A 21,113-nucleotide genomic window follows, 5' to 3' on the forward strand; every position below is an offset into this window, starting at 1 on the left:
TTAGTAACATTAATTCAAAAGGAAAATGAAATAAATGCTTTGGGGCAATATTAAGGGAATTTGGGGGACATTAAGATAAGTATTATCCCATTAAGAGGATGAGTGGTATCTAAATAGAGATGAAAGGTAAAGTGCTAAATCTTTCACAAAGCCATAATCCCTTGTGAATGTTCTAAAATCAGATATCTTGTAGTTTCTCACTGTATACCCTGTTCCAGAAGCAGGAAACTTTAAGATTCTTTATTTCCATATGCCTGTAGGAAAGTCAAAGCTGTGTCTGAGCACATTTAAGCATAGAATATCTATTTAATGTGATAATGAGCATTCTATAGCTGCTGGAATTGAACTGTGGGCAAATCATTATAAGCAGTATAAAAGCTAAAATTCATATTGCATGTATTTCACTTCCACTACTAACCAGTAGGACACTAAGCCAGACACTAAGCTATATAATTATTATAATTATATAACCTGTTGCATGTGTTGTTTGAGAAGTAAAGAGACACAACATGTAAATGGCATCCATTTTCCTTGCACCATAATTGGTTAGTGCAAGGCCTGTAGCTAACTTACTCATCCACACTACTTTTTAAAATATTGCGCAGCTTGATTTGACCTGATCTCTAGTAATTAAAGATCCATGAGTTGGAATGTGCTTGTTTATCTGGGTTTAGACCTTCTCTGCCTGTCTAGTTTAAGGGGCTTTCAAATGAGGGTTTCAAATGTAATATCAGTTCCTGGTCTACCAGCAGCATTTGGGAAACCCAGAGTCTTTCAGGCACCTCTCCTCTGGGGGTTATTTGCTTCCTTTTTATAAGAAGCATCTGCATGCCGCTCCAGAAACAGTGTTCTCTGACCTGCTTACAATAACAAAACATGAAAAAACCAAAACAATTTGTTATGCCTACCAGGGAGGTTGCTCGAGAGCGAACAGGCAAGATCCCCACTGGTCTTTTCAAAGGCTTTATTATTGGTGCAAAAACATTTACAGTGCAGAACGTCTCAATTCCATCTCTTGCTCAGTCACTAGCAGAATCTGAGAGTGGGCAGTCCTTAAACTTTCCCCAGCAGAGTAGTCTCTTGACCCCCATCCGACGCCTCCCCTCTCTGCCTGTAAACCTACTGCGCAGAGAGGGCGTGGCTAAAGGGGGACCTGCCTCCCCCCCCCGCTTTGCTCATGGCCGGTGTCTTGGCTCTCTCTTGCATCCTCCGAGCCCTGCATCCCTTCCCCACTAGAGGCGGGGCTTCCCTCCTCCGCAGAGGAAGTGCTGCTTCTCACGATCTTTGGAGGCTCCCTGTAACCCAGCTGTCCTTCCACCTCTCGCCTCTGAGCTAATGGCAGTTCCCTGACACAATTAATAAAGACTGCGGAGCGAATAATTGGGTGCACTCTTCTATTCAAATGTGATTTTGGTTTTAAACACAGTGTAAGGTAGTCTCTATGGGAGTATATTGTATTTAATTATGGGATATCAGAGTTTTTAGGGGGCTAACCAGGCTGGGGTAGCTGGGAGAGCAGGCTTGTTGGTTTTTGAATGTCTGAAGTAGATTTTTTTTCAATTTCGTTGTTCTGTATGGGACAATGACAATAAAGATTATCGTATCGTATCGATCAATAAATAAAAATCAATGAAAAAAACTTCAACGGCAGCAAGTAAAACAGTATAACAAGATAAACATCACCACTAGAAGCAGAATATAAAATTCAGTGGAATCTAAAAATAATGTCTTCACCTGGTAATGAAAAGAGTAAGGAACGTGATAGGCAAGCATCGGGGGGGGGGGGGCATACCTTAACTAAGGTGTCACCATGAAAAAGGCCATTTCTCAATTAGCCACCAGTAGCAATTCACTTGATCTAGAAAAGGGTCTCAGTGTCTGGGTAAGTACCTTGGAAGAAGTGGGTCTTTCAGGTAACCTGGTTCCATGCCATTATGGGTGTTAAGGTTCCCCACCTCTCCTGTAGCTTGTTAAAAAGACATCTGGGGTGTTATCGTTTTGTCAGCTGGGATTAATGTCTGGAGCAATCCATACATGTCACAGTCTTCACTGCCATCTCTTTGCTCCTCTGTCCTCCTCGGTTTCCTTTCTAACTAGCGCTTGGCGTCCCTTGACATGTGCACACTCTTGAATTGAGTGCCTCAGAAAAGAGGAGCTGGCTCGCTTAACAGATAAAAATAGCTTGCTATATGTCATGGATCACGTACATGCTGTGCTAAGGGCCCAGACTTCCCAGTTACTCTCCATAATTTATATGGTGCCTCAGCATGATGCACTTTCTATGCTGCCGCTTTTAAATTATGCATGCTAAAATGAAAAGTACTTACTGAAAACAGAATGTGACCCCAGAAGACTCCGCTCCCTTTGTGTGAATGGATCATTGGTATGCGCCACTGCTTCCTTGCAGATCAGGGAGAAGGTTTAGGTTGACCTAGTAAAAATTATAACTTGAGTGCACTTGTTAAACAGGAAACTTAACAACCTAATGTAGAGGCTTCCCAACCAAACAGGCGTGTATGGCGATTTTGTAGCCTCGTTTGTAGCTCATAATCATTTATATTTCTTTTAGCTACGCCCCGGCTCAGAGCCTGTCCAAAAAGCAACTTTGACTGTGCGTAGCTTAGCAATCTAGCATCATATTGTAGGTGTGGGAAGCAAGGATAGCAAGAGAAAGGGAGGGAAAGTGTTTTAAAACAACAGTTGATGTTTGGGACTAAGCCACTGGTGCTGATCCAGCTAGTCCCCAAGTCTCTAGAGTGTGGGGACAAATCTATGTAGCTTTCAGGTGTTCTGAATTATCATGTACAACACTTGGAAGAATCCTGACTATGCCATCTAATCCTTTAATTTTTTTATCACTCCCCTCTAATCCCTACAGGTAGTAGCATAAGCTCCTTTAGGTCATTAATTATAAGGCACTGCTGACATCTATTTGAGTCTTCTAGATTAGTCCAGTCAAATTAGTCCAGTCAACTTAGCAAAACTAATGTTCTCCATAAAATTTGTGTTGTAGAATATATCTTTCCCAGTCCACCAAAGGTAACTCTCCTTAAATGGTCTGTAATCGTCCTTAAAAGTAAAGGTAAAGGGACCCCTGACCATTAGGTCCAGTTGTGGCCGACTCTGGGGTTGCGGTGCTCATCTCGCTTTATTGGCCGATGGAGCCGGCGTACAGCTCCATCCTGTCATGTGGCCAGCATGACTAAGTCACTTCTGGTGAACCAGAGCAGCACACGGAAACACCGTTTACCTTCCCGCCTATTTATCTACTTGCACTTTGATGTGCTTTCAAACTGCTAAGTTGGCAGGAGCAGTGACCGAGCAACAGGAGCTCACCCCGTCGTGGGGATTCGAACCACAGACCTTCTGATCAGCAAGTCCTAGGCTCTGTGGTTTAACCCACAGCGCCACCCGTGTCCCAGTAATCGTCCTTACTGTTGAATAAAACATTTTATTTCTGCATATTTTATTTTCATCCATTGGTTCTTACACTACCTTTTCCTGCTACATTAAAAAGCCCAAGTGTTGACTTTAAATTTAAAACAGAGTTCAGCTCCCATGTGCTAAAACTGTAATCTTGTTGCATTGCTTTAAGCTTTTAGAACATATTTCAATAACATATTTGGGTGTGAGTTTTTTCCTGCAAGAGCTGCATATTTAAAAAATGGAAAGCAGAGAGCTATAAAAAGTATGAGACAAGATTACTATAAAACTGTAAATAATGAAAATCCTGTTGACCTTTCTCTCCTGAGGCAATATGTCATCATGCTTTAATTAGATCTCATGCATGACCAAACCAAAAATTGTTTAGAAAAGAATTCTTATTGAATCAAGGAGTTCAGCAGGGAAATTCCATTCTCTTCACTGCATTCCTTTCAGTCACTTGGAAGGATAGGAAAACCCTTTTGGGCAAAACAGGATTCATCTCTAGGACAAGGTCTTTTAGGGAGCATTGTTAGGCTGCAACCTTGTAGTAAACCTTGTTGGGAAGCAACCTTGGAATCAACGAACTAAGAGAACCTTTGACAGGTAAGTTTACTGCATATCCAGAATGTGGGGGCTTGCGCCACCCTCCACATAGTCTTCTGAATCTGCCCTGAGTGAATTTGGGGTTATCTGAGTTATGTGCTGTTACTTCAGTCAGAAATATTTATGTGAACAAACACTTGACTATATTTAGAAGATATAGATCTCTCTGTTTCTCATGCACTAGCAGTTTGATTAGATAAGAGGTTGTATGTTTTTATCGCAGCCAGAGAAGTCAATAGCTATTAACCAAACATTTCCCCTTATCTGCCCCTCCCCTCCTGGCATTGGTGTGTGTAGTAGTTTTTCAGTTTGTTTTCACTGAAGTTGATTAACATCGGCTTGCAATAATTTTTACAGGATCCAGTCTATGGAAGAGGAAAACTGGGAGAAATTCAGGGTCTTGTCCTGGGCATGCTAGACAGCTTTAATTATGAACAAGTAAGTAAAATGGGCTTTTTCTTCCTACTAAGGTAAAGCGATCTTGCCTAAAAATTGAAGGGCTTTTTGTCTAATGGAAGAGAAATTGAATGGCGTTATCCACATTATCCCCTTTGTGTTAATTAACCAAACAGTTAATTGCCTATTAAATAAATCTTCCACCAGGTATGATGAAAGCATGTGTTAACAAGCAAGTTTTTGTTGTCTTGGACATGACAGTACCTGTAGGTTATCAGATACCCTATGAAGCTTCCTTTATACTAACTTAGACTACTGGTCTATCTAACTCGGCACTGTCTGCTGACTGGTAGAAGCTGCCTAGGATCTCCAGCAGAGGTCTATCCCTCACTTCATGTTTGCTTTTTATTTACCTTAAGGCCTTTGTAGACAACGTGCAGTGCAACAAATGTACCGTTCTTGCTAAACAGCTGATTTGGGGATGGTAGGATTGTTTCTTCTGGACATAATCATGCTCTCTGAAGGAGCAGGTTCACAGCAGAGGTGTGCTTCTGTCGCTTGCTTTCCTTCCAGGTGAGGTAGTGGTAGCAGTGAGGAATACATCTTGCCACCTTTGAATATTTCTCTCATCAGAATTTCGCCACCAGTTCCCCCTGCTTTGATGAGCTCATCGTTCAATTTCCCCCACTAAGTGGGGAGCTGGATTTTGAAATTTTATCTAATGCAGTTTATTTGTGTTTATTGTTTATTAAATTCATACCTAGTCCTTCCTCCCTGAAGGGTGCTCAGGGCAGCTAACAGTATGAAATCCAACCAAATTCAATATACAATAATTAAAATGGCAGTTATAAAAGATCAGATCCCCACTTACTGAAGGCCCCTGCTTGTGCCGTCACATGGGAAATTCTGTTCTGTTTTACCACACTTAGGGCAAATCTAAGCATATGATTCTAGTTTTTTGAGCCCATTTCTTTGGCCAGAAACCATCTTCCCTCTATGACCGTGATAGTATGGAAACTTGCTTTTTTTCTCTTTCAGATGAATAGATTGTTTACTGGTAGTTGCTATTTATACCTTAGCCTTTTGATCCCTGGATGTATTCTCAATAGGAGAGTCTTGTAGCCACTTTTGAGCCCAGAATAGAAAGAAGAAAAGCTCAGTCCTCACTTCCCTTGCAGTCATGTTTTCCCTTGGGAGCTTTAGGCTTCTCCTCTCATTCTCGAAGTAGCAAGACAGTTCTTAATTGTGATTTCCAGGTATGATGCACAAAACCACCTTTGTAGCTTGCTCTGAAGAAGGGGAAGAGGCATAGAGAGAAATGACACTAACTCATTAGCAGACGCAACCCCTCTGGGTATGAGGAGGTGTGAGGAATTTATTTAATTTTCTCGCTGGGAATTTGCTTTCATGAACCATCGGAAGGCATACTTCAGTACCATTTAAAGTTCTGTAGCTGGGAGTCTTCTCTGCCATATTCAACTCTTGCATTGCTCTGGCATTTATTTAGGAATTTGCTCAGGGTGCCTCCATGTTGCTTTCTTCCAGTGACGCTGGTACTAAGCTGGAAGTCTGAGAAAGTTGCTGGCTAGGGGGTGCCACCCCCAGTGCTGTTGTTGTGTGTACACACTTCTGTGTAGGATAAGTGTGTCTATGTGTGAGCCAACCCCAGTAGCACTATACATAAATCACAGGAATGTATGAAACATATAACTATCACACAAACATATGCTAGTCTTGCATGGGATGGGGCAGTCAGCTTCAAAAAGCTCCATTGCATGGGTTGGATTACATGACCCTTGGGGTACCTTTCACAATTTTATGATTGTATGGTAATTTATGATTAACTAAGCCACATCCATACACCACACATTTAGAGCACATGGCTGCCCTCAAAGAATCCTACAAGTGGTAACTACATGGCGTGTTACAGTTCAGTGTTGTAAGTCAGCTGTACCCTCATTCATACAGATGAAACAAGCTGTCTCCAAAAGTTAAAAAGATTGAGATGGAGGTGGAGGGGTGGTGGAGAGAAGCCTGAATGAGAGGATGGGAAAGGAAGTGGGGAACAGCATGCCTGGTTGCCCCTGGTTGCCAAACCATGGTTTGGGTACCAGGGAGTGTCATCTATGCACCAGGCAAATGTGGTTGCAAGGATAAATGTGCATAATCCCATGCACACCGCCTGAACTTCTATGGGGGAAGGGTAGCATACATGTTTGACAAATAAACATTTGTATCCTCAATATGATAGCCCTAACCATGCCCAGCTCTATAATTGAAGCCCATCCAGTACAATGGGGTGTTGCAAATGATGCAAACATATCGTAAGTGGCTGGGGCAACCCAGCCAAATGGGCAGGGTATAAATAAAAAATTTGGTGGTGGTGGTGTTATATCATTTAAACATTGTGTGTGTTTGTTTAGGAGTACAGTGGTACCTTGGGTTACAGACACTTCAAGTTACAGACTCCGCTAATCCAGAAATAATACCTCGGGTTAAGAACTTTGCTTCAGGATGAGAACAGAAATCGTGTGGCGGTGGCGCGGCGGCAGCAGGAGGCCCCATTAGCTAAAGTGCTTCAGGTTAAGAACAGTTTCAGGTTAAGAACGGACCTCCAGAATGAATTAAGTTCTTAACCCGAGGTACCACTGTATCACTTTGATGGGTCCAGTTTATGCCTGAGCTCTGTTGTAATCCTAAACACTTTCTCATTAGCATAAGAACTGCTTGTTTTTCTCTCCACTTTACACAAATACGAAATTGGTTTAGCTCAAAGGCTCAAAATGTGTGAGCTAGGAAGACACCATTCTATTGGATAAGCTCCACTTACAGTACTATAGAGTGACCCGTTATAAAATGGCCACACAGTGGCATTTGACAGCATATATTATGTGTAAAATAGCAGGATCTGTCATTAAGATACCTAAAAGTGTTGTTTCTCCCCTCATTTAATCTCTATGAGATGTTTTGCCACATGCAGAATTTATGGAGCATGGCTAACAGGTTAAGTGATGTCTTTCTCGTATTGTCCTTGTGCTTGATCAGACTCTTTTGGAGACTACAACCAACCTACTCAACCATGACCTCCACTGGTCCTTACGTAATTTGAAAGCATCTGTGACTAGAGGGCTGAACCCCAAGCAAGATTACTGTTGTATTTGTCTACAGCAGTACAAGAGAAGACAAGAGACTGCTGACCAAATCATAGTCTTCAGGTAACTGTTGAGAAAATGCAATAAGAGGTGCTAGCAACAAGAGGTCCTGAAGTTTAATATAGTTAGGATACATAGGGGTGGTTGTTGAGAGGGCCTGATTTAATGGGCTCTGTATGCCTTCAGGGTTTGTATTTTTTATTTATTTTTAAATTTTATATCCCACTTTTCATCATGTTGATCTTAAAGCAGCTTACAGCAATAAAACATACAATATAGAAAATTTAAAACATTAATTAAGCTTCCAGAATTCTAATCTCAAGAATTTAAAATCCCCCCAAATGTAAAACTTATGAGACTTTTAGCCAACAGAAACAAGTATTTCTGAAGGGCTTTTATAGATGACTGAGACTAATTTCTCTTTAATAGTTAGGTGGTCATTTGGCAATTAGAGATCCAGAAAATTTTTGTGACAGAGAATAAATGGACAAAAGCACACTTATATTAAAAGCATCTTCTTACTCTGTGTTTAGGATTGCAGCCTTAATTTCTTTTAAAATACGTTTCTTTCTCTTGACAGTAGTGTGACATTTGGTTTACTAGAACCTATTTAGAATTAATTTTACAAAACAAATGTATCTAGTTAATATATGTGTGCAATTAAATTTCTTTCTTTTTTTTTTGTAACAGCTGTGGCCACTTGTACCACTCTCTCTGCCTCCTGAGTAAAGAGTGTGGCACTGAAACAGAGGGCCAGATGAGATGGACTTGTTTTAAATGCAATGCAAGTAACAAAGGAGGAAAACTAAGTGGTGCTTGCTTAGAAATGAAGAAGGGAACTCCTGTATCTCTGGCACAGGTAAGATTTGCAGAAGTGAACCTTTCCTAGAAGGCTGAAGTTATACCTGAGTTTAGGAGCACCTCAGTAAAATGAAACTTCTTTTGTCTACACTTCCATCATTCAAGAAGCTTTTGGTGTGGCTTGATAAGTTCTTGCCGTGTTTGAATTGAAGGTTTTTTTAAAAAATGGGGCATGCATTTATTTATGGAATAACGAAAGGCAAATGATGGCTTCTTGCCATGTGCTGTATGAGTGCTTTCCACACGTGCCAGCAACCTAAAAGTCTTCCATGTGTCGTAGTAGACAAGGCATTCGTTCAAATTGTAGGCGGACATGAAAATAAATACTGGGAGCAGCAGGAATCATTATGTTCACTGTACCTTCAGCTGCCACTTTGGTGTGTTTTGAGGTCTGCAACTGCTGTTCTTGCTCCTCTGACCAAGAATCAGTGTCTGAGATGAGGCTATGGAATTGATTTTGCAGCTCTAGTCTAGAAACAGCATGGCTTCTGACAGTCCTGCTTTTTTGTGTAGCATTCCTCCAGGGGTGATCAAGAGGTGGTGGACCATCCTTCCTGGAGGGATTTAAGCAGATGTTGAATGGCCATCTGTCATGTTTGATTTACTTGAGATTCCTCCATTGCAGGGGTTGGACTAGATGACCCACAGAGCCCCTTTCAATTCTATGATTCTATATGTGGGTCAAGTTAAAATGGATTCTGTGCATATTCATGTCTGAATTACTCCTAGTGGAGAGAAATCCTTCCCGTAGTGCAGTTTTCGTCATGGATTATTTGTGTGTGAAAGAGCACAACATCCTTATTGAAAAATTAAAATGTAGAAAATGCTTTTTAGATACAGTGCTTCTACTAAATGCCTCCCAAAATTGCATTTGGCTTTTTTTTTTATCACAATGCTGACTCATGTTCAGTTTGCAAGCTGCTTAATGATAATTCAGAAGCTTTAAGTAATCCAGCTGCTAAAGCAAAGTAGTAGAAAATCCTGATTTTAGAGTATAAATGTTATACGCTTGAATTGGATAAGAGAGGACTAATATACAATGCAGCCAGAGGATGGTTGCAGTGGGAGTTGATGTTTGTAGCTATTGTAAGGAATGCCTGATGTATCTATCCAACAAGATCTCATGGCCTCGGGATTTGACGGCACTCTGTTTCCACAACAACTTGAACAGAGAACAGATTTGCATTGAATTAAGTGTCCAGACCAATGATTCTTCTAGTGACTTCATTGCTTTACTCCATTTGCACTGAAGTACAAGTAATTCAAATAACACTCTAATGGTCAAATAACTTCCTTCCGATGAGCTATTTGTTTGTAGCATGCATCTTAAGCTGCCAGCTTTAAAATTAATGCACTTCAGCTGTTAGAAACTGGTTGAAGGAGAACATGGTGGACGCTTGAAAGTCCTTCAGCAGTCTAAGATAGTACTACAGTGGTACGTCGCAAGACGAATGCCTCGCAAGACGAAAAACGCGCAAGACGAAAGAGTTTTCCGTTTTTTGAGTCGTTCCGCAAGACAAATTTCCGTATGGGCTTGCTTCGCAAGACGAAACGTCTTGCGAGTTCTTGCGAGTTTGTTTCCTTTTTCTTAAAGCCGCTAAGCCGTTAATAGCCGCTAAGCCGTTAATAGCCGCTAAGCCGCTAATAGCCGTGCTTCGCAAGACGAAAAAAACCGCAAGACGAAGAGACTCGCGGAACGGATTAATTTCGTCTTTCGAGGCACCACTGTATTTGCTGTAGTATGTTCCCTACAACATAGTACAGTGGTACCTCGGGTTACATACGCTTCAGGTTACATACGCTTCAGGTTACAGACTCCGCTAACCCAGAAATAGTGCTTCAGGTTAAGAACTTTGCTTCAGGATGAGAACAGAAATCGTGGTCCGGCGGCGCGGCGGCAGCAGGAGGCCCCATTAGCTAAAGTGGTGCTTCAGGTTAAGAACAGTTTCAGGTTAAGTACGGACCTCCGGAACGAATTAAGTACTTAACCCGAGGTACCACTGTACAGTATTTCAAACCCTTTGTTGTTTGGGTTTAGTGAATTCTGTGTATAATCCTGCTAGATTTTCCTTCTGTTATCATTCCATCAGACGCCTTTCTACGGATTATGGGCTTCCCAAAGGCATCTGATTGGCCACCATGGGAACAAAATGCTGGACTAGATAGGTGTTTGGTCTGATCCAGCAGGGCTTCTTTTTATACTTAAAGTATGTTTGTTCATGGTCAAATAGAGGGCACTCTTGGACTACCTGTAAAGTTCCGAGTTTGGGTGTTATATTTTCTTTAGAATGCTTTGAGCAAAAATGCATTAGTGCTGGGAAATGCCACCAAGCATCTGGAGTATATTTCTTAGTACCATTTCTGCTCCTCTGAAACGGACTGTCAGCTTGAATTTTGAAGTAGTGTTGAGATTTATATGTGAACTGACAGCAACCCAACACACTCTGTTCTTTATCTCTCCCTCCCTCTCTCCTGTGAGCATCCTTTTCAGCAGCCATATTGAAAAACAAAGGGTATGCCAGGAAGCGGGTGGTTTAAAGAAATGGATGCATGAACATTCAATGGCTTTAAGGACTTGGCGTTTTAAGTGTATTTCCAAAGCTTGCATTCCATTCCTAAGAGGTTGTCCCCAACTTAATTCCTAGGGCAGTTTTCTCCCAATGGCTGGGATGTGATGCGGCTTTTGTTCTTGAAAATAACCATAACTGGACTTTGTAACAGGCGCAAGCGTACTAGCATTGCCCACCCTTCCTCTCCAGCTCAAGTGAGGAAGGGCAGAGTAAAGATAGAAAAGCAGACTGAGTTTGTAGCAGGTTGCTCCAGGCAGGAGCTGCACACAGCCAGGAACCGCCAGCAGGAACAATTTCGGAAATGACAGATGGCAGCACAGACCTTTTCAGCCCAAGGCAACTTAGCCAGCATCATAAATCTCTGTTGGGGGTACAGGAGGCAGCCTCCCTCTAAACACACTTACTTATCTAGAAGAGGATAATGCTTACCTAGTCTTTATGGACTGATTGTACATGCTAATAGTGAGGCAGCTTCCCCTTAGAGTGACTGGAGGCCACCAGTGGTGACTTATTGCAGTGGTCTTTCTGTCTCTTTTCTTAGGCGTCTTAATCTGTTCTTTGTGTGCATGTTAGAACATTTATTTCAACCTAGTTACTGATCCTAGTAATTGAAGGTAACTGCCACTTTCTGAAGAGGATATACCAGAGACTGAGACAGAAAAAACGTAAAGGCATGAGAAACTTTGCTAGTTCTCTGTGCTTTTCTTGGGCCTTTGATTGTTAATTTAAGCCAGATCTTCTTGGGCTTTATGTGAAAGTGCCTTCTTTTTTAAAAGAGCCTTTGGAGAGTTTTCCAGATTAAACCGAAGTATAAGTTTGTCAATGCAGTGACGGATGTTGCCTTGAGTATAAATTCCAGGCCTTTCATCTGTCACTGTGTCTGCCATTTATCTGCAGTTTGCCAAATAACATTGTGTTTTTTTCAACTCTGCCATTGATCTTTACGGAATTGACATGGCTCTAGGTTGAAATAATTTTTTGTTTGCCTTTGCAATCTTGACTTGAAGAAGATCACTGTGTATGTATATACACCTTTGCTGAAGGCAAGAGTTCACTTGTGTGTGTGTGTATATATATATATATATATATGCAGGTTTTGGTGTCTTCGGGTGTCTTCCCGTGTAAGAGTTGGGGTGTCTAGGCGACGTTTCGACGAGGTCTCACTCGTCATCTTCAGGCTGGTGCTTTCGGCTTCTTGTTACTGGAACAGAGCCTCTGTTCCAGTAACAAGAAGCCGAAAGCACCAGCCTGAAGATGACGAGTGAGACCTCGTCGAAACGTCGCCTAGACACCCCAACTCTTACACGGGAAGACACCCGAAGACACCAAAACCTGCATTCCTGTACCCGTGAAAATCTACGAAAGCAAATATATATATATATATATATATATATATATATATATATATATATATATATATTAAAATGTAAGCTTGACTGTCTTGGTATGTATATGACTGAAATACATTTTATGTGGCTGTTGGTTCATTACTCACCTACACTGATGTACAGTTGTTGTACAAAGGTAAGAGCTACTTCATATTTGGCCAGGCAGAGGGACTTCTTGGTAGTGGTGCCTGCCCTGTGGAACACCCTCCCTTCAGATGTCAAAGAGATAAACAACTACCTGACTTTCAGAAGACATCTTAAGGCAGCCCTGTTCAGGGAAGTTTTTAATGTGTGACATTTTAGTGTATTTTTGGTCTCTGTGGAAGCCACCCAGAGTGGCTGGGGAAACCCAGCCAGATGGGCGGGGTACAAATAATAAATTAGTAGTAGTAGTAGTAGTAGTCCTGCAGCTTAAGACTGAAACATACGTCACCTCTGTGCAGAAAATTCTGTAGAATGCTTAAAAATTGTAAAGTCTCATGCATGTGAGTTGCCACTCCATTCATATATGAAATGTACAGTCAGTCATAGGTTCCCATCATATGATAATAGGGCACATGTTCTTTACATCTTGGAATCAATGTAAAAAATCATCAGTGTGCAACCCTTCCTTAATGGTGTGTGAATAAACAAAATCCTGCAGCCACTCTGCTCACTCTACACAGTGTGGTTGAGAAAACAAAAATGAATGAAAGGGGAGAGAAGATACCGGAGCTGAAATGAGACATTGGCTGTAATCCTGTACATAGTTATCTGGGAGTGAGTCCCATTGAACCCAGTGGGATTTATTTCCAAGTAAGCATACATAAGATTGCACTGTTTGTCACATAACCAGGAAATGGGTACATGGAGGAACAGCTACTGTTCCCAGCTTGATCTCTGGCATTTGCTATTAAGAAAAGCTGGTAGCTGTACTGGGAAAATGTTTTCCTGACAGACTAGTGAGCTAGTTTGAACCTGCTGCTTGTCAGGATGATTGACTTCTGGGCTTCAGGATGATTGATGTGACTCTGTAGACCATTTCTTGTTCTCACTACTAGAATTGTGTAGTGTAACATCTAGCTCTAGTTACTTAAACCTGTTCGCATAAAAACATAGGCAAGTAATCCTTATTTTAGCCTTACTGCTTATTGCATTTCTTTAAAAGGCAAATAGAAACTAGAAACAATGTGTGTCCAGAAAGGAATACTAGCCTTGCTAAACTAGATGTGTACTGCAGGATACTACTACTACTACTACTACTACTAATAATAATAATAATAATAATAATTTATTATTTATACCCCACCCATCTGGCTGGGTCCCCCCAGCCACTCTGGGCGGCTTCCAACAAAACACTAAAATACAATAACCTATTAAACATTAAAAGCTCTCCTAAACAGGGCTGCCTTTAGGTGTCTTCTAAAAGTTTGGTAGTTATTTTTCTCTTTGACATCTGCTAGGAGGGTGTTCCACAGGGCAGGCGCCACTACCGAGAAGGCCCTCTGCATGGTTCCCTGTAACTTGGCTTCTCACAGTGAGGGAACCGCCAGAAGGCCCTTGGCACTGGACATCAGTGTCCGGGCAGAACGATGGAGGTGGTCCTTCAGGTATACTGGACCGAGGCCGTTTAGGGCTTTAAAGGTCAGCACCAACACTTTGAATTGTGCTCGGAAATGTACGGGGAGCCACAAAGAAGTGTTCACATCTTTTGAGATTTGCATATACTTGTAGGATTAGAAATTCTTATCTCTAACAGATTCTTTGAATCTAGACTCTAGAAACATTGAGGCGGGAACTTCTGTTTCAAGGATTACATGTCACATTTGCGAGATTCCAAACGAACAAATAAAACCTCTTTAGAATGACTTACAAAAAGGGCTGTTAAGTCACTTTTGCAAATAGGATGTAATCCAATTCAGCCTGATTCTGAGCAAGCTAATATATCTGCATCACCTGTTGTTAGCTGCTTAGCTGGCTCCTTGCGTTTGAAGTGAAAACTGCAGCCTAATGTATGCATGCAGGTTTCGGCATTTATACTCTGTGTAATGACACAGATGTCAGATTGGCTAAGAGATTTCCAGCAGCATTGAATAAAAAGCTTTCGTTTAGTTAAAAGGAAGAAAATGCCCTGCAGTGCTCGTTTCCATGACAACAGGAAAATTGCCCGCAATATATCAGCTCATCAGCCCCAAGAACAATCTGATTGATGGTTACACACAAGTAAGAAACAGCAAAGGGGAGATAGTTATGTTACATTTTCTTGTCTTTGGATAAGAACAAATTACCTTCCACTTCTGTGTGTGTGTTTGTTGCAGGTCTCTAAAGAGAGACAATAGATCACATAGCAGCAGTAGATTGGTAGTTGTTAGTATCTGTGATTTGGAAAGCTACTGGCACATGGAGAGTTAATGTGTAGTACAAATTCTTATTCACTCTCCATTTTAAAAAAATTGTGGAAAATGGACCTGGAGAGTTGTGAAAGTAAATGTCAGCAAATAAGCCCTTGATAGTTCTTTTTATGTTGAATTCTTTATTTTAACTGTTTTAAAAAGATCAAGCAGAGCCTTCAAGATTGCTCAAAAGAAAGTCCTTATTCATATTCACAGTACACTAAGCTGAAATAAAAGAGAAAGGAGAGGGGAGAAAATACATAAGACATAGAACAGTTGAGTCCCAATACTTGATCATAATTTTGTTAGTCAGTATTATAATATTGATAATCTGTGGATATAAATCTTAACTGGAATTGCTCTGTTAAATGATGGGTTGGATCCAGAAAAGAATGGCTTATTCCACCTGCACAATGGAGCTTTGCTTGGTCTCCCCTTTAGCCACTTGTTCTCCCCTAAAAGCTGTTCTTGAGGGTCAAGACAATGTGGGATGCGATGAGCAGAGGGGGTCTGCAGCAGGATGGAGGGAGGAATCAGCAGCAATTGGGGATTGCCTTATGCAAATAGCAGTGCCTTTGTGCTCTGACAAGGAACCTTTTGCACCAAACCAGTAAATTTCTCCCAGTCATCCTGAAATTGCAGCCTGATTTTTAAATGTTCTTTTTCCTTTATAATTGTACATAATTTTCACGTTAAGGTTGCAACCCCTGTGCACACTTTTTCTGGAGGAAAACTTCATTCAGCAGTGGGATTCACTTCTGAGTAAGCACATGCACAGGACAGGACAGTAGCTCAACAATACCGTGTTTTATTCTGTAAGATCAGGCATAGGCAAACTTGGTCCTCCAAATGTTTTGGGACTACAACTCCCATCATCCCTGACCACTGGTCCTGTTAGCTAGGGAAGATGGGATTTGTAGTCCCAAAACATCTGGAGGGAGGGCCAAGTTTGCCTTTGCCTTCAATCTTGATAAGTTATTGGATCTTCTCTTGATGATGTTAATCAAATGCAACACTCTTTCTTCCTGCTTCAACCTGGGCAATTGAGTTCCCTGGTATTGGCCAAGCCATTAAGTTGTGGAATTCCCTCCCCAGAGGTACATCTGGCACCTTCAGTGTGCTGCTTTCTTCAAATGCTGAAGATGCACATTTTTACCCTAGCCTTTGACACTTCTTGAGATGTGTATTTTTAGGACACATCCTATTCCTGTGACTGTATTTTGTTTTAACTTTTTAATTCTGAATTTTAAATTGTTGTAACCTGCCCTGGGACCTGCTGGAAAAGAGTGATTAGTCGAAGCAGTAGTAATTCACTCAGTCTCCATCCCCAATTCCAAAGCAGGGATAATAATGAGTTTCCCAACAAGAATGTTGGGAAGATATAAAAGATTTTGTTTAGTCGTTTCCACCTCTTTGTGACCCCATGGACCAGAGCACGCCAGACACTCCTGTCTTCCACTGCCTCCCACAGTTTGGTCAAACTCATGTTAGTAGCTTCGAGAACACTGTCCAACCATCTCGTCCTCTGTCGTCCCCTTCTTCTTGTGCCCTCCATCTTTCCCAACATCGGGGTCTTTTCCAGGGAGTCTTCTCTTCTCGTGAGGTGGCCAAAGTATTGAAGCCTCAGCTTCAGGATCTGTCCTTCCAGTGAGCACTCAGGGCTGATTTCCTTAAGAATGGAGAGGTCTGATCTTCTTGCAGTCCATGGGACTCTCAAGAGTCTCCTCCAGCACCATAATTCAAAAGCATCAATTCTTCGGCAATCAGCCTTCTTTATGGTCCAGCTCTCACTTCCATACATCACTGCTGGGAAAACCATAGCTTTCACTATACAGACCTTTGTTGGCATATTGTTTAGGTTTGTCATCACTTTTCTCCCAAGGAGCAGGCGTCTCTTAATTTTTTGACTGCTGTCACCATCTGCGGTGATCATGGAGTCCAAGAAAGTAAAATCTCTCACTGTCTCCATTTCTTCCCCTTCTATTTGCCAGATGCCTGTTGTTTTTGTCCATGGAGTTTTCTTGGCAGGGATACTGGAGTGGCTTGCCGGTTCCTGCTCCAGGTGGATCACATTTAGTCAAAACTTTCCACTATGACCTGTCTGTCTTGGGTGGCCCTGCACGGCATAGCTCATAGCTTCTCTAGTTATTCAAGCCCCTTCGGCACAACAAGGCAGTGATCCATGAAGGAGATATAAAAGATAGGAAGCATAAAACACTAGGTATTGCTACATATGGCATATTGGAGCCTCTTAACTGTTGTTTTTTGGATGTGTTCCACCCAGTTACATAACAAGGGTGTCTAGCAAGCTGCTAGATTCAGGAAGGCCAGGAGGAACACAACCCATTTTTCCATATCTAACACCCAGATGTTGTATAATTCCAGCTCTTGCTATGACTCAGAAGGTTTCTTGGCTAGTGACCAGTGAGGTTGGCCAGCTGCATTCCAGTCCATGCACACTCTATATCCAGCTAAAAGCAGCAAGTTGAGAATTTCCTAGAGCAACAGCTTTTGTGCATCACTTGTATATCAGGCAAGCACAGTTCCTGTTCCTGCCCTTGCCTGTTCTGAGCATGAAATAAAAAGTGATTAATGAAAATGAAATACTACAAGAATTGACTAGAATATATTTGTTACTGCAGACATAAAATATCATTTTTCATTGTAACTTGCTTATCTTTTAGTTTAATGAGATATTCTCTGGCTTTGTTTAGGTCAAAATATAGGGCAAGGTGTCCTGAATTAACTATATTTGTTTGGTCCAGGGTCAAAGTTAGAAGCATGTTTTCTCCAACTTTCTGTAATTGAACTTCTCAGTTAGGTCTGATAAGACACTAGAGTGTAGAAGCCCTGGTTGATGTACATGTTTTGTGTTGGTGACATTGTAATACTTCTTCATAGACCAATTCTGAGGCCATCTTGGATCCACAGCAAGCTCAAGCTTTTGACCAGCTTTGTCGTCTGTACCGAGGAACATCAAGGGTAATATAATTTTATGTCTCATTTTTAATGAAGTAAAACTTGAACTAGTTTGGAGGTGTGTTCTCATATACCACAAGGATGATACTTGGGGAGGGAAGAAAGGGTATTATCCCCTTCAGGGGTAAAGTAAGTTCACACACTGGAAGTGTGTGTTTCTTTGATTATTCAAAAGAGAGTCTAGTTTCCTCAAAGCACACCTTTCTTTCACAGCTGACTTTTGAAAAGAGCATTTTCCCTACTTTTATAACTCAGCTGGAGCATTTTCTGTGATTTGGTCAATGCTGTCTCAGTAGATGAGGTTGTGACCTGGTAGTTTTTGATTAGCAACTTGCGCTATTTTTTATTTGTACTAAATTATTGTTTGTCCCTTTGAGTAGGTCAGTGTTTTTACTGCCCACATCACTCTTTAATATATGTTTCTCACATGATTTCCGTTGCCTACACTATACCAAGTGGTGTTCTTTTGTTTTGTAGTTGGCTCTTCTGACTGAACTCTCACGGGACCGTGGTGGAGAAAAACATGGGCTCCTCCATATCTCCCAGGGTGATTCTGCACTGAATAGTGTCTTCCAGAATGAGACCTTCCAACTTCACCTCACTCCTCCTCCTCTAGTGGAAGACTAATCTCTATTTGATGGGGCTCCAGGGCATGAGAAAAGCACTGTGGAAAGTACTTGACGGTACTCCTGATGGTGGAACAAGCTCCCGAGAACTTCACTTTGTATTTAGTAGATGAGAGGTTGCAACAATGCGGAAGCTTTGTAAGGACCAGCTATTATTTTCCCTCTGTGACTTGCTTAACAAAGCAGAAGGGACATAAAAAATATCTCTCAGTCTTGTTTCCATTGGGCTTTGCTGAAAGCTATAAACTACTCTGTCAAACCTATGCTGTTCGTCACTGGAGCTGAACACAACAGTACTTGGGGCAGCTGCACTAAGCCCCAGGGATAAAGTGTCTGCAGCCAGAGCTTATTTAAATAATTGGAGTCTGTTCCCTTAGAGAAGAAAACCAAGGGAATACAACAAATGTCAGTCATCCAAAGTTGACATTTCTCTCATTTTAATTTAGAACAAGCTGTGAAACTCTACAGTCAGTATTCTAATAGGTAGCTGAATGCAGAGAACCCAACTGAAGCCAAGCGAGGCAGAACTGCCAAGGATGCCCCAATTGCATGTTTTTTTTCTGAAATTGCTTTAGCTCTTCCTCTGATTTTAGCCATTGCAGTAAATCTCTGTTGGCCCTTGTGCTAGTGGCTCAAGAAGGTTTGCTGTGACAGATGCTGTTCCAGGAAAGTGCCACTCATTAGCACCCTGAACCAGAAATTTTGCTAACCAAGCGCATTGTAAGGTAGTACTCAGCCAACTTGAGAGTGGCAAATATTTGGTGCCAGCTTGTGTGTGTTGTAAGGCCTGCACTAGCTGTGTGCCAGCATTTCCACAGAGCTCTCACTGTTTCTAGTGTACCAAAAGAAAACAGCACATTCATCATTATGATGGCGGCTGCTGCTGCCGAGTTACCGAGCTGCATGGAAAGGACATCCTCTTTCATTGTATCCCACCCCACCCCAGCTCATTTATCTATTATGAACTCTATACTGAATTAAAGAAAAGGCTTCAGATGGTGGTTTATGATTCCCACCCCACCCCTCTCCCGCTCTCACTCTCTTCTGTGTAGATAGGGCATCATTAGCAGCCTGCAACAGGAATGGGTTTTAACATGAATTTAAGGTGATTTTTTCCCCTGGTCCTACAGGGTAAAGCATAAGCTTCTGACTAGTGTCTTGTTTAATGTCCTTACATCTCCAAAAGCTGGTAGTTGGCAGTTTTCCCTTGTTTGTTTAAGGGGTTTCCTGTCTTTGTGATAACCTGTCTAAAGGGAGAACAAGTGCAGATTAAAAAGCACATCAAGCAGTTTTTTCACGTGACTTGCTACTGATTGCCATGTCCAGAGGTTATTGCAGTGTGTATTGTGTTCCCTCATCTTTTCTCAGGATGCAAATGGTTCTCCACTATCCATTAATGAAATTGATGCACATATGGCTGCACATTACTCATATGCTAGAGGTATGTACATCTGGAGTGCACAAATTGAGAAAAGGTTATATGCATACAATTTTATTTATTTAAAACATTCATTGATGTGGGATTATTATGAAATGGGGCCTTAGGTACCCATTTTCTGATCTAATCCTCTTCAGTTAAAGCTTACCTATTTAAATGCTCAGCATCATCCTTGATTGCACCCTTGATGGAAAGGGGGTTGTAATCATGCTGTGAATATATCATTCTTCATGTGCAAGTATTCAGGTATAAATATGTATGAACACTTCTGCCTCCTCTTGAACTGATGCCTCTTAGTCCTGGCTTATGTTTGTCCATGCTATATAATCAAGCAAGATCTTTGGCACCTAGGTGACCACTGATTTTATGGTAAATGAATATCAACTCCTGGTAAACAGGTTTTCTTGGTCTTAATCAAAATACGCTTACCATTCTAGTAAGAAAGGCTTCTGCAGTAGGTAAGTTAAATAAAAGTGCCAGTATCAAATGCTATTATATAAATGTATGGTACGAACACACATTTGGTTGCCACATTTCAAAAAATATATTGGAGAACTGGAAAAGGTTCAGAAAATACAACCAAAATGAGAAAGAGCTGACCAGCTCCCAAATTAGGGAATGTTACAGTGTTAGGTCTGTTTAATTTAGAACATGGGTAGGCAAACTAAGGCCCGGGGTCCAGATCCGGCCCAATCGTCTTCTAAATCCAGCTCGTGGACGGTCCGGGAATCAGTGTGTTTTTACATGAGTAGAATGTGTCCTTTTATTTAAAATTCATCCCTGGGTTATTTGTGGGGCCTGTCTAGTGTTTTTACATGAGTAGAATGTGTGCTTTTATTTAAAATGCATCTCTGGGTTATTTGTGGGGCATAGGAACTTGTTCATTCCCCCCCCCCAAAAAAAATATAGTCTGCCCCCCCCCCACAAGGTCTGAGGGACAGTGGACCGGCCCCCTGCTGAAAAAGTTTGCTGACTCCTGTTTTAAAAGATAGGCAGGTAAGGGGAAAACATAACAGAGGCTTATAAAATTATGCTTGGATAATAAGTGGATAGATAACCAGTTTTACTTGCGCCTTCATAATGCTAGAACCTGGATGTATGAAATGAAGCTGAATAGGACTGACGAAAGGAAATGCTTCTACACCACACTGTTAAAACTGTGCAGAAGATTCCTGCACTGCAGGGGTTGGACTAGATGATCCTCGTGGACCCTTCCAACTCGATATGGTTGTATGAAAAGAGATTATTGTGGGCTTCCCAAGACATAACTGGATGGCCACTGTGCAAAGAAAGGATGCTGGA

General features: G+C 41.5%; 1 protein-coding gene across 9 annotated transcripts in view; it reads left to right on the forward strand.

The window, feature by feature from the left end:
- Positions 1-20,076, forward strand: part of VPS8 (VPS8 subunit of CORVET complex) — a 92,434-nt gene extending 72,358 nt beyond the window's left edge. For 5 of the 9 annotated variants that reach the window (XM_083506301.1, XM_083506298.1, XM_083506297.1 and 2 more), the window contains 6 exons: positions 4,387-4,467; positions 7,471-7,640; positions 8,268-8,436; positions 14,488-14,598; positions 17,670-17,750; positions 18,225-20,076. In XM_083506301.1, coding sequence (XP_083362427.1) covers positions 4,387-4,467; positions 7,471-7,640; positions 8,268-8,436; positions 14,488-14,598; positions 17,670-17,750; positions 18,225-18,374 — 762 coding nt within the window. In that variant the 3' untranslated portion in view covers positions 18,375-20,076. The remainder of the gene's footprint in view (positions 1-4,386; positions 4,468-7,470; positions 7,641-8,267; positions 8,437-14,487; positions 14,599-17,669; positions 17,751-18,224) is intronic. The other 4 variants (XM_083506302.1, XM_083506304.1, XM_083506305.1 and 1 more) reach the window with 1 other exon arrangement.
- The last annotated feature ends 1,037 nt before the right edge of the window (positions 20,077-21,113 follow it).

Source organism: Podarcis liolepis (assembly GCF_965112155.1).
Source record: "Podarcis liolepis genome assembly, chromosome: 5".
Lineage (NCBI taxonomy): Eukaryota > Metazoa > Chordata > Lepidosauria > Squamata > Lacertidae > Podarcis > Podarcis liolepis.